Source organism: Sphaerodactylus townsendi, linkage group LG17 (assembly GCF_021028975.2).
Source record: "Sphaerodactylus townsendi isolate TG3544 linkage group LG17, MPM_Stown_v2.3, whole genome shotgun sequence".
NCBI lineage: Eukaryota > Metazoa > Chordata > Lepidosauria > Squamata > Sphaerodactylidae > Sphaerodactylus > Sphaerodactylus townsendi.
The window spans coordinates 15,376,674-15,390,872 of record NC_059441.1 but is presented as its reverse complement, the minus strand read 5'-3'; the positions used below and the strand labels follow the sequence as shown (position 1 = coordinate 15,390,872).

General features: G+C 46.3%; 1 protein-coding gene across 1 annotated transcript in view; it reads left to right on the top strand.

The window, feature by feature from the left end:
- DMXL2 (Dmx like 2) overlaps positions 1-14,199 on the top strand; it is an 89,403-nt gene that overhangs the window by 12,761 nt on the left and 62,443 nt on the right. The window contains exons 2-3 of the mRNA XM_048519745.1: positions 3,804-3,929; positions 11,361-11,432. Coding sequence (XP_048375702.1) covers positions 3,804-3,929; positions 11,361-11,432 — 198 coding nt within the window. The remainder of the gene's footprint in view (positions 1-3,803; positions 3,930-11,360; positions 11,433-14,199) is intronic.

The window sequence follows — 14,199 nt, the reverse complement described above, 5'->3', positions numbered from 1 at the left end:
GCCTAAGACTCTCTGCATCAGTGTTCTCCATCTGTAAAATGGATAAATGTTAGGGTTGGGGGTCACCACAACATGAGGAACTGTATTAAAGGGTCGTGGCATTAGGAAGATTGAGAACCACTGCCTAAGACTCTCTGCATCAGTGTTCTCCATCTGTAAAATGGATAAATGTTAGGGTTGGGGGTCACCACGACATGAGGAGCTGTATTAAAGGGTCGTGGCATTAGGAAGGTTGAGAACCACTGTTCTAGAGGCAGGAACGACTGCCGGCATATTTCAGTAGGATCCAAAGGAAGAAGTGATGTTAATTGAATGCTCAGTGTTGACTGTGCCCTTCTTTCAAAAATAATTCTGGAAACGTTGTGAGCCTACACAGTTTTTTTGTGCGAGCGCTGGTGACTTCACAGGCCTGCGTTAGTCACTTGGGGCCTCAAAAACTGTTTTTCCCCCCTCCCGCTCTGAAATTTGGCAGTGCTTGGTATGCATTTCGTCTTATTTCAGGTTTTAATGAAATTCAATTCCAGAATTGGAGTGCGGGCCTTTTGCAATTTTAGTCTGCTCCATTTGTCTCTTTGGCCCCTTCCGCACATGCAGAATAATGCACTTACAATCCACTTTCACAATTGTTTGCAAGTGGGTTTTGTGAAGGTATGGGGTGGTTAGTGGTTGCTGCGTGGCGTAGTGGTTAAGTACTTGCACTGTCACTCACACGGTCAGGAGTTTGAGCCCCCTGTGGGTCAGATATCCTGGCAGCTGGCTCATGGTCAACTCAGCCATCCATCCATTTCTTGGTCGGCAAATGAGTACCTAGCACAGTGATGGCGAACCTTTTTGAGACCGAGTGCCCAAATTGCAACCCAAAACCCACTTATTTATCACAAAGTGCCAACGTGGCAATTTAACCTGAATACTGAGGTTTTAGTTTAGAAAAAACGGTTGGCTCCGAGGCACGCGCTACTCAGGAGTAAACTTAGTGAAGAAACTGTGCAACGCTTTAAATGGGTGAATCACGATCCTTGCCAGCAACCAAGCTTACTCCCAGGTCATGCCCAGGCCAGCCTAGATGTGTGTGTTTGTGGGGTGATTCTTCACCCACCCTCCCACATTACGATGCAGAACTCTGTGTGCGTGTGCCCACAGAGAGGTCTCTGAGTGCCACCTCTGGCACCCGTGCCATAGGTTCGCCACCACTGACCTAGCACATAGCTAGGGGGTAAAGAATAGCCGGGGAAAGCAATGGCAGACTACCCCACAAAAGAGGCTTGCCTATAAAATCACTGCTTGTAGTGGTACCCCAGGGTTGGACACGACTGAAGGGGAAACTTTACCTTTACCTATGGGGTAAAGCCCCTGTAGCAGAGTAGCACAATACACTGGAACGCAGTAGGAAGTCAGACGCACACAGCAGCTCAACTTCACAGAAGTGGTTCTACTTTTATTCGTTCACAAGTATAGCTCATACGGACAAAGTGCTCCGCCAGGCAGTGCGAAGACAAATGTCTCACAGACCTAAGTTCACTGCAGCCTTATATCTGGTTTACTGGCCAATCACAGTTCTTTACCAATTAAACCTAGAATGAGGCTGTGTCATGTGATACCTGTCAGTTAGATTTTGATGATCAGACACCAGTTGCAACAGGACTCTGACAGATTTGGCTCTTCCGCCCAGCAAAATCGAGCTGCAAAGGGCACAGGAAGTGGATTGAAAGTGCATTATTCCGCACGTGCGGAAGGGGCCTTTGTTACTGATGCACACATGCGCAGTAATAATGCAGTTTTGACATGAGCTTATTCCAAAGGCATCCACATTCGGTGAGACTGTTGCATCGATCTCAGATCAAGGAGGATCAAGATTGGTAGCCGTAGATCCGTGGTGGCGAACCTTTGGCACTCCAGATGTTATGGACTACAATTCCCATCAGCCCCTGCCAGCATGGTCAATTGGCCATGCTGGCAGGGGCTGATGGAAATTCAGTCCATAACATCTGAGTGCCATAAGGAATTACGCCACCGCTACCATATAGATCCACTTCCTCATTGTGTTTAGTTACTTTTTCTTATTACGAGTGGAAACCTCGGTTTTCATTGCCTTCGGTTTTTTTCATCAGTTTCTGTTTTCATCGCTTTTTTTTTTTCAGTGGTGAAAAATTTCGTCTCGTTTTCATCAATTTGCCTCGGTTTTCATCGATTTTCAGTAAAGTGCAGGGGTTTGCGGAGAACAGTCACCCGGACAAAGCTGTTGCCGGGCGTGTCTGCAACTTGTTTAATGACAATGTCTTGCCCCATTTCAGACAAATCTTAAAGATAAGCGGCCAGAAACAGACCTCTTTGGACAGCTTTCTGGATGCGACATTGGTCCACATGGCTCTGAAGGCTGGTCCGAGGGTTATTGTTTGTTATTGTTTTCAGCATTAAACATGATGTTTATTCACCAAAAAAATGTGGTTTTGGTATGTTTTTTGGAGTGCCTAGAACTGATTAATTGGATTGACATTGATTCCTATGGAAAAGTTTGCCTCGGTTTTCATCGGTTTCGGTTTTCATTGATTCTTTTCGGACAGATTACTAACGAAAACCGAGGTTCCATTGTATCTTTACGTTGGGACTCTAGTTGCCGTACCAGAGGGTATGTTTTTATCACTTCTTTTTCAGACATAGCATTCTGTGATGAGGGTAAGCCGGAAAAATAGCTGATAAGAAGCACCCAACCTTTCAGTATAATAACTTGAACGTTATCTATCTGCTCGTTTTTGAGTAAGGACTTGCAGCGAAATAACGTCAATGTTCTCCTTTACAGAAGCAAATGATATTTTGTAAAGGATACCGCTGCCTTTTCAAGGGACCCAAGTTGTTCTGGGGAATGCAGATTTGGAGGACGTTGCTTTTGTTTTGGCGACTTTTTTTGCAGAATGTAGTGAACTTTTCATTTTAAAGCAGAGGTTTGCATGACATGACAGAGGTTTGCATAAATTCCTGACCTATGTGGATTTTTCACTTTCGACATTGTTTTTAAGGATTGAGGGATAGGCAGAAGCAATATATAGTTTGTTTTGTTTTCTTCCATCTGCATTGTTAGGTAACAGATTCTCAGGTGCAGTTAACAGCACAAGACACCAGTTGTTTTTTGCAGCTCAGCTAAAGTTTTATCACGAGTTGGTTTAAGACTGGTCGTGGTTTCCTGTTTATTAAACAGGACAAAACACCAGTTGTTTTTCTGTGGCTCAACTGAAGTTTTATCATGAGTTGGATTGAGACTGGTCGTGGTTTCCTGTTTGTCTAATAAACTTCACACCATTTTTGTTTTGAATGTTACTAGTATCTGTAAACATAGATGTGCATTCTTGACCCTACATGTCTATCCAAGAGCCAGCCCCACTGACTTCAATGGACTTACTCCTCAGGACTGGGACTTCCTTCCAAGTAAACCAAGCATAGGCATCTTTTCATAGTGGATAGAGTAGATGTGGTCTATTTATACACCTTTGTTCTGACTTTCCCTGGGGGCTGTAGTGTTTTGTTTCTTTCTTGCTGTTAGTCACTGTTTCTTTCTCCTCTGGTAAGTCTTTGGCCTCTTCCGCACATGCAGAATAATGCACTTTGCAGCTGGATTTTACTGTGTGGAATAGCAAAATCCACTTTCAAACCATAGTGAAAGTGGATTGAAAGTGCATTATTCTGCATGTGCTGGAGGGTTTTTTTTTCCACAGCAAAGGGTAAGATACAAATATGAAATTGAGTTTGCTATGTTTAAAAAAAGGAAATTAACGAGACCTTTCTGTTTCTTTTTGATAAATTTGTTTCAGGCATACGGCTCTGGATGCGATATTGTTATTTTGGCGCATGACTTCGAATGCGTGCAAATTATTCCTGGTGCTAAGCATGGAAACATCCAAGTTAGCTGTGTGGAGTGTTCCCAACACCGAGGAAGGGTAAGGATTTTGAAGCGTTTGGCGTATGGTTGGCACAGCAGCCTGTGTCTTGGACTTCTAAGGTTGAAATTGCACTCTACCCAATGGTGGTCTAGAATTGAAAGGAAGCTTTATTTTTATTTGTTTGTTTGTTTGTTTGTTTGTTTGTTTGTTTATTACATTTATATACCGCCCTCCCCCGAAGGGCTCAGGGCGGTGAACATGAATATACAAATAGAGCACAAAATAAAATCAATAAATCTCAGATCATTAAATAAATCATAGTAAATGGCTCTATAGTCTTTGAATCATTAAAACCCCATTAAAGCAGCGTATTAATATCAAATACAATAAATAATACAATAAGAGGCGACCTACTAACCAGTCCCCTAAAAGAGGGGAGATGCTCTGTTGCATCATATCCTCCCCAAGCTTTGCGACCTGGGGATTTCCATTGACAACGCTATTAGAACAAGAGATCCACGGTGCTACTAAGAAAAAGCTTTTTGATAGAGATTTTTTGCGGATGTTTGATGTGGCTAACAAATTTTGTTCCCCCTTTTTTTAATATTCCCTTTGATAGACTACCGTGTGCTCAAAAATATTGCAGTGTCTTATATTAATTTTGTCTCAAAGATGCTTATGTCTTATTTTCAGGGATGTCTTATTTTTCTGTGTCTCTGTTCGCCGGCACACTTCCAAACAAAATCCTTTGCTTACGTCTTACTTTTGGGGGATGCCTTATATTTCGCACTTCAGCAAAACCTCTGCTATGCCTTATTTTCCGGGGATGTCTTATATTCGGGGAAACAGGTAGCTAAGCTGCTGCGATACCTATACCGAAAGCCGGTGAGGCAGCCTTATAACCAATAAATGGGATAAGCTCATCTGCAATTTTAAATTGTTTAAATTTATGAATTTTAATATTGTTATAGATTGTTTTTATATTTGTATTTATTTGATGTTGAGCCCTCCGGGGGAGGGCGGTTTAAAAATGGAATGGAATGTAATTAATTAACTAACTAACTAACTAACTAACTAACTCAACGGCGCAGAGCTCTTACCCTTGCTAGATGCAATATCTTACCTTCTTCCTTTTTACAAGGACGATGTCTAGGGATTCCCCACAAAGTTAGGAACTGTTTATGTGATCCGGGTTGTGCAGAATCTGTTTCCCATAGGATGTTATGCTGTCCCTTCTACATGTTGTCTAGGGGAAAATATATAGTCCCCCTTTTTGCGGGAGCTTGAAGGGATGACTGATGAAGGTTATTTTTCTTTTAAACCGTGATAGATACTTGGTCTTGGAAGCTGCGGCAAAATTTTTAACTGGTGTTCTTACTACTTGCTGTCGTCCCCAGAAATTGTGTTGGCGGTGATGGTTGTTCTGTTTTATATATGCCATAAAAGGTTTAAGAAATGGAAATTGCAAATGCTTTCTCGAAGTAGGAGATGACGCTGCTTGATACCGAATTGGAGCATTGGGTCATTTAGCTAGTAGGCTTGGTTTTGATTAACAGTGGCTCCTTGGGGCCTTGGGCTAATAGAGCCTTCTTTTGCTATCCCTGCTATCTGAGATCCTTTATTTTAAACAACTAGAGGGATTGACCCCCAAGACCTTCTACGGGCAAAGCAGATGGTCTACCTCCGACCAGGCCTTTCCTATATGCCCATTTTTACAGGAAGCTCCCCAGTTACAGAGATCCCTCTTGCCAAAGATGTGCCAAACAATCTCTTAGAAGCCTTGTAAGACACACCTGTTCCGGCAGGTTTCTGGGATGCTTTGTTCAACCCAAAGAGGACAGACAACATCTGGTGGACTGGGTTCTGCAAATAACATGACGTAATATCGTAGACCAGGGGTCTGCAACCTGCAGTTCTCCAGATGTTCATGGACTACAAATCCCATCAGCCCCTGCCAGATGGGATTTGTAGTCCATTAACATCTGGAGAGCCACAGGTTGCAGCGACCCTGTCCAGTATGGCAGGCTTTAAAGAGGGGGGGCAAGGTGGGGCGCTGAACGGGGAGCAGACGTGGCACCCTGGGGGCAGAAAATCACCCCTCGCCCTCCCCTTTCCCTGCACCCCGCACCTTCAGAAAGCGTCTCGCGGGTTTGGCCCTTCCCCGAAGGGCATCAATAATAATACCCTTCCCCTTCCCATTACTGTGTCAATGTTCTTTTCTTTTTTTAGTATTTTTTTCAGGCTGAAAAAAAAGCGGTTTGATTTACAGTTCAGGCTAAAAGCGGCTTGAGGAATTATTAGTTCCCAGGGAGACCTTGGGGTTCACAAGGTCTCCCTGGGAAGTATAGTTTGTCAGGGCAGTTTTTTTCCCTGAACTGTGAAGAGGCTGCTTTTTTCGGCCTCAAAACGTACTAGAAATAGAAAAGGAATTGTGTGTGTGTCATTGGGCCACGGGCGCCGAGCTAAAAGAGGGAGCAGGGTGGAGGGCCATTGGGGGGCAAGTAGAAAAACACACTGCGCTTTTGACCGGGCGCAGTGCCTGGTCTAGCTACACTTCTCCCCCTGTCGTTGACAGACACTCACGGATCAAGACTGGGAATAGTCTCCAGTCAATCCAACTGTTTCATGAACGGTGGGTGTCAAAGCAGTGAATACAGGGGGGTGTAGCAAAGCCAAGTCCAAAGTACCAACCAAGGTCAAAGCGGAGATCAAGCTGCAGAAACAAGACCTGTGGTTTCCAAGTCAAAACACAACGTTGCTGCCACACCACGACTTGGTTTCCAGCCTCTTATATACTAAAATACCGCATCCACCAGTGCAGAGGCGTATCTAGGGAAAATGTAGCCCGGCGCAAAATCAGAGTTTTCTGCCCCACCTGGTATGGCTGGCCGCCCTCCCCCACCATGATCAAACAACTTTTTTTGCACAAGGTCTTGGAGTCAGTGTATGGGCCCTGGGAAAAAGGAGGAGGAGTGTGGGGGTGATTTTCCACCCCCCATGTGATTAAATGGCCGCAGCCCAGGGACTTTTGACCCCATATGTCACCCTGGGCAGTACACTGCTCCACAAGTACACCCCAACCTGCTGGGTTGTCTCCATTCAGCTCCTGTGAACACTTCTCATTGAGACCAGCTCCCCCCCAGTGTTGCTAATCTGCAGCTGTATCCAGAGGCGTAGCTCCCAGGGGCAGGACAGGGGTCTGTTCACCTGGATTGAGTTTTCATTCCCGCGTGGAGACTTTGGAGAGGGGAAGTGATAATCAATGAGCGCTATCTGCTCCTGATACTTCGATCACGGGCGCGGCCTGCTGGCGCAGCGCAGGAGGTAGAGCAGGAAGCCCCAGAGCTTGGCGGCTAAGGCGGAAGGCGCCGAGGCCGGAAGCAGGCACTGGGGAGGCGCATCATCCGCCGCGGGCGGCCCCGGCCACTCTGGCTCTCGGCCCAGCCCATCCTCGGGCTGCAGAGGCGGAAGGAAGCGGAAGGCCGGGAGGGACAGAGGAGGGGCGCCGAGGCGGCGATAGAGGCCCCTACGGGACCCACCGGCCGCCAGCCCGCGTCTCAGCTCGTTCCGGGCCATAGCGTCACAAGCTGCCCGCCATGCCTGTCGTCGCTTAAGCCCCGGCCCCGCAGAGGAATCTGCCCCCCCCGCCCTCGGCCGACTGGCTCTGCTTAGGGACACTTCCGGGGGGGACAGGGGGTGATGTACTGGGCATGTAATGCCCTCGTGGGGTGTGGCAAATCGCGCTCCGGGTGGGATGAGGGGCAGAGAGATTGCGGTGCACCGGGCCTTGGCTACACCTCTGGCTTTCGCATCTTCAGAACTACGCAAGCATAAGCTCTTCCGCCCGATGCTCACGGAGCTCTGGAGACAGAGGGGGAGAGAGGGAGAGAAAAATTCATCGCTCCTGCACCCCGTGCATAATTTCTATTCACTTTATTTTGTATATGCCCCCCCCCTCCCCTTAGTTGTCTTTTCTTTACATTCAAAAGCCAGACCCATTAACGTTTCTTTTGCAGGGAAAGTGCTCCAACTTAGGTTAATTGAAGATTAAAATTATAATGATCTGTGAAATTAAAACGTAGGGCTCCGGTACCCTTTATGGGATTAGCTTCATACGTGATGGTTGGGTTTTTATTGAAAATCTACGGTTTGTGGCGGCATTGCATTAGCCTCCTTTATAACTTGCTTCGATCAGGTCTGTGGAGGAGCGGCGTAACGTTTCCGCGTCAATCTCCTCAAATTCTGGCCTCGCTAACACTTAATTTTCACTACTGGAACTACAGAAGTTTGTGTAGTTTGTCCTGAAGAGGGGTATGGGGTCTAACTATTTTAAAAAAATCTGGCTGACGGGAAAAATGCTACTTGATTCTGTTTCATAACCTTTCTGTTGACATGCTGTACAAAAGGGGGAATATTTTACTCAAACCAGATTGCCTCCGTTCATCTCTGATTATAAATAGTTTATTGATCAACCTCTCGGATTTTCATTGAGAGGAGCCAGATGAAAAATAAATCATCAGGGTCCGCCTGTTTTTTATTTTTAATAGGCAAGTGGAGAACGGAATTTCAAATTACTCCGAATGTTTAAGTGTTGAACAGTGCGCCATGGGGTGGTCTCTTGCTAATATTAGCTGGCTGGCTTGTTTATTTATTTACTGGTCCTATGAATCAAATGTCTCTCAGGCAGATTCCGCATGGGCCAAAAACAGCAGCGTGAAAACAGTGTAGAGGTTGCAAATGCCTTAACAGTCCAGGTGCTCGGGAGCAGCAGCCGCAGCAGGCCCTTGCTTTCACCTCCTGCACGTGAGCTCCCAAAGGCACCTGGTGGGCCACTGCGAGTAGCAGAGAGCTGGACTAGATGGACTCTGGCCTGATCCAGCTGGCTTGTTCTTATGTTCTTATGTAATAGAAACCAGCAGCAGGTATCTCACCAGACAGGTAGAGAGATCTGCGGTTCCTCCCTTTCATACAGAGCCTCATGGCTTTGTAACCTGAGAAGACATTTCTCTAAGAAGTTTCCCATTAAAATTGCAGGCTTTCTTGCGTGGCGGTTGTTTTACAGAAGAGCTCTCGTGCCGATTACATTCGAGCGTGCGTGTTTTCAAGAGATTGCCTTGGTGCCATTGCTTTAAATCCTTCCTGTTAGACTGAATGTTTATCTCAGAAATACTGACTGTTGTGGGTTTTCCAGACTGTGTGGCCGTGGTCTGGTAGTTTTTGCTCCTAACGTTTCGCCCGCATCTATGGCTGGCATCTTCAGAAGTATGTCACAGCAAGATGCGTTTCTCTCTGTGGCACGCCACCCGGAAAACCTACAACAGCCGGTTGATCCCGGCCTTGAGAGCCTTCAACAATGTGTTTCAAAAAATAATTTTATTAGTCCCTAAAACCAATGTAACAACAAATTACAAAGATTCTAAATATGGATAGGTACATTTATCTACCTCAATTTTGTCTGCATTGAGTAGTGATTCCAAAAATAATGACAAAATCAAGATTATAGCCCTGTAAATATTGCTGATAAATTGATAAACATCACACTTTTCTCTATTACTTAATTACAGGTTAGGCGTCCAATAAGCTAATCGTAAGTTGTATTGTCGAAGGCTATCATTTAAATCATTAGGGTGCTGTGTGGTTTCGAGGGCTCTGTGGCGGTGTTCTAGAAAATTTTGCGAAAAGATACCCCGATGCTATCTGTATTGGCATCTTCAGAGGATCCTCTGAAGATGCCAGCCACAGATGCAGGTGAAACGTCAGGAGAAAATGCTACTAGAACACAGCCACAGAGCCCGGAAACCACACAACACCCCAGTAATCATAAGTTCATTTTTTTATCTACATACTCGATCATAGATTTCCAGTTACCCCAAAATTTATTCAGATCCCTTCTTTAAGCAACAAAGTAAGCTTAGCCGTTTCTGCTAATTCTAGTATCTTAACCCTCCCATTCTTCAGTTGTAGGAACAGCTGGAGTGTGTATCCTTATAGTTCCGTGGTGGCAAACCTTTGGCACTCCAGATGTTCTGGACTACAATTCCCATCAGTCCCTGCCAGCATGACCAATTGGCCATGCTGGCAGGGGCTGATGGGAATTGTAGTCCATAACATCTGGAATTCCAAAGGTTCGCCACCACTGTTATAGTTATTGTAAACCACTTTCCTTGACTCTGCCTAGCAATGAGACATGTATTGCAGTTGACACCGTATGGATGCCCCAGACTGCAGTCTCGTAGTCCAAAGAGTTCTGTGGGCCACCCGATTCAATCCCACCTCCCACTTGGCGTAGGAAATCCCGAGCTAAACAATTCTTGACAGACAGCTATCCAGCCTCCGCTTAGAAATACCTCCAATACGGGCATCCCCATTTTTTTCAAGGAAGACTTCCTGATTTATGTCAGCCAATTCCCAAGATGCATACGTTGCCTCGCCTTGCCAGTATCACACCGAATAGGAAGTTGTGTGCCATTCTGTGTGGGTTTTTTTTATTCCCTGTGGAAATCTGGTTTGTTAACTGGTTTATGAATCCAACTCTCATCAGCATAATCAACCTTTTATTGGCATGAGTTTAAAATACAACAGAGAGGTTGAGGAGAATCAAGTTAAAATAAGTGGGTTCAGACATTTCCAGCAGTTAAAACAATCAATCAATCAATCAATCAATCAATCAATAAACAAACAAACAAACAAACAAACAAACAAACAAACAAACTAAAATCTGTGGCGAATCTGTTGTGCCAGCGCCAGGAATGTGGCAACGTCTAGGGATCTCTGAGGAGACTGATCACAAAGCAGATAGAAAGATTTGACCTTGTCTGATGAGTAGGCATAGTTCTCAGTATATGGGTCTATATATTGTCTTCTTGATGAAGCATATAGTTCGCAATCTAGGAGGATGTGCTCAATTGTTTTGATGGCTTTTTGTGAGCAGGGACACGTTCTTTGTTGGTATGGGATCTGGAGAAATCTGCCGCTCAGGACTGCTGAGGGTAGGACATTCAGTCGGGCTAGCATTAAGGTACGTCAGAGGTACGGCGAAGGTACATTGTAGAAATACCTTGGTAGCCCTTTACTGAAGGGGGGAAGGTAGGAGCCCTCCGGTAAAATGCCCTTCATGTGCTGAGTAGAAAGCAGTTGGTTTTCAGCATCAAGTAGCCTTAGCGACAGAAGTTTTACTATTTGCACTTCGTCCAACTCTCTTTGTTGTATGCTACCAAGATTTGCCCTGGAAGTTATCAAATGTAGGACACAGGTTGCATTTTTCTTAATTTCCTAACTGTTTTCATGAGTGCAGTCCAACAGGTCCCTTTCAAATCTGCCCTCTGGTACAACAGTCAAGTAACGCTCTTCTGCATTTTGGTTTTCCGTCAGAACCCATCCTTGTGTACAACACTGTATAAGAAATGTGTTTCTGGGCCTATAAATAGCCAGTGATTCAGTCGCATTTGACTGACGGCTTTAACGTTCGGTTCGCTCCATCTGTTCTAGATTGCAGCCTCTTACGGAAACGCCGTGTGCATCTTCGAGCCCCTGGGTATAAATTCCCACAAGAGAAATTGTGTAAGTATTTATTATTATGTGTTATAAAAATACTGAGAGGTTTGGCACATTGAGCCCGTAACAGCATTCTTGTTCTGAAGAGGGGATTGCTAATGCCGAAGCCGAGCACTCCCAAGCTAACTGGTGCGTTCAGTAAGTCACCGACACTGAACCAAGCTATTCTGGGACTTAATTTTTTTGCTGCTACTTTGACTTCCCATCTCCTCCCATCCTGAGAGCCAGCGGGATGTAGTGGTTAAGAGCAGGTGGATTCTAATCTGGAGAACCGGGTTTGATTTCCCCACTCCTCCACCGGAGTGGCAGAGGCTTATCTGGTGAACCAGATGTGTTTCCGCACTCCTATGTTCCTGCCTTGGGCTAGTCCCAGTTCTCTTTGAACTCTCTGAGCCCCACCTGCCTCTCAAGGTGTCTGTGGTGGGGAGAAGAAGGGAAAGGAGCTTGTCAGCCGCCCTGAGTCTCCTTACAGGAGAGAAAGGTGGGGTATAAATCCAAACTCCTCCTCCTCTTCTCCTCCTCCTCCTCCTCCTGCTGCCTGGGCCACCTGTGCATCCAACACCCCTGCCTACCTCATTCCCAGGAGTGCTTCAATGCATCATGGGAAGTCTTGTGTGCCCGATAGAAACTCCCTGGAGATTAGGAGCTTGCGTTCATGTATGGTGGGGGAAAGCGTCATCAAGTTGCAGATGACTTATGGCCGTGGTGGCGAACCTTTGGCACTCCAGATGTTATGGACTACAATTCCCATCAGCCCTTGCCAGCATGACCAATTGGCCATGCTGGCAGGGGCTGATGGGAATTGTAGTCCTTAACATCTGGAGTGCCAAAGGTTCACCACCACTGACTTACGGTGACCCTGCAAGATATTAAGGCCAGAGATGTTTCAAAGTCGTTTGCCATTGACTGCCTCCGGTGGGCTGAGAGAGTCCCAAGAGGACCATGACTGGTCTGAGATTACCCAGCAAGATTTGTGTGGAGGAGAGGGGAATCGAACCTAAACCTCCAGGTGAGAGTCTGCCACTCTTGACCACTGGCACCATGCTGGCTCTCGCATTTGGATACACCTGAGTGGAAATTAAACCCGAAATGATCTATTTTGGGTCAGCTCAAGGATATGTGGACCAACCCAAACACTCTCAAGAGTTTCAGGATAATGATTATTTCTCTCCCGGAATATCAGAAGTGTTTTTTGGAGATGTAAAGGGGGGGGGGGGAGAGAAAGGAATGCCCTCCCAGCAAACAGCTTAAAATACTGGGGTGCTGTGTGGTTTCCGGGCTGTATGGCCATGTTCTAGCAGCATTCTCTCCTGATATTTCGCCTGCATCTGTGGCTGGCATCTTCAGAGGATCTGATAGTAGGAATGGAAAGTAAGTGTTACTCCCGGGCTACAGTCATTGTTACTCCCAGGCTACAGACTTCTTTGTGACTCACATGCCAGGCTACTCTATTCAGAGGGCCTCACCTTTTGACCTCACAGTATATATACTCCACTTGCTTTCCATTCCTACTATCAGATCCTCTGAAGATGCCAGCCACAGATGCAGGCGAAACGGCAGGAGAGAATGCTGCTAGAACTCGGCCATACAGCCCGGAAACCACACAGCACCCCAGTGATTCCGGCCATGAAAGCCTTTGACAATACATTGAGCTTAAAATACCTTTTAAAATACAAAGGCTCACTATTTTCTATGGGAATACTGGCAGAGGCGTATCAAGGGGGAAAAGCACCTGGTGCACCGTCCCGCCCCAGAACGCCCCCCCCGGAACGCCCTCGCGGCACCCCCACAGGGTCATGCGCCCGGTGTGTTGCGCGCGCACACACACACACACACCGGCCTCCTTGGAGCTACCCCTCTGAATGCTGGTCTCCAATCTCCAAAGGCCAGATCTACCCCTGCAGGAAATAACGGCCCTTCAAAATGTCAAGGGCGCACGTCCTGCCCAATGGCTGTTTGCTGGGGCGTCCTTCCTGTTTCCCACCCCAGGGTCCTGCTGCCGGGGGAGTGGGTCACGCAGCAAGAAACGATCTCAAAATTCCACAATCTGAAAAACAGTTCCCAAACAGAATACAGAACTTGTGACAACCCTCCCCCAAAATTTGGCATCACGAAAAGCATGCCCTCCCTGAAATTTATTTTATTGTGTTCATTTTAGGCCCTGCCCTCCCCTGGCAGAGCAGGGAGGGGCTGGTATTAGAAATATAGTTGGTGGAGATCTATCCTCCTAACCCAGTGATGGCAAACCTATGGCACGGGTGCCAGAGGTGGCACTCAGAGCCCTCTCTGTGGGCACGTGCAAACAGAGTGCCCCCCTACACATCTAGGCTTGCCTGGGTCGCTGGGCTCGATTATTAGCATTAAACCTAAGACCTAGTTTTGGGGAAGTAGTGTAGGTAACCCTGTTAAGGGCTGTTAAACTAAAGTGTGATCGTTTACTTGGGAGTAATCTCGGTTGCTGGCAATGGGGCTTGCTTCTGAGCAAACTCTCCTAGGGTTGTGATTCATCCGTTGGAAGAGTTGCACGATTGCTTCAATCGTAAGCCACTGACTACCACCATGCTTACTCCTGAGTAATGCACACCTCGGAGCCAACCGTTTTTTCTAAACGAAAGTCTCATTATTCAGGTTAAATTATCACTTTGCGATAAATAGGTGGGTTTTGGGTTGCAATTTGGGCACTCGGTCTCGAAAAGGTTTGCCATCGCTGTCCTAACCCATCCCTGCGCATTTTCTTTCTCCTCAACCCCCACCCCCATTCTACTTTCCAGTC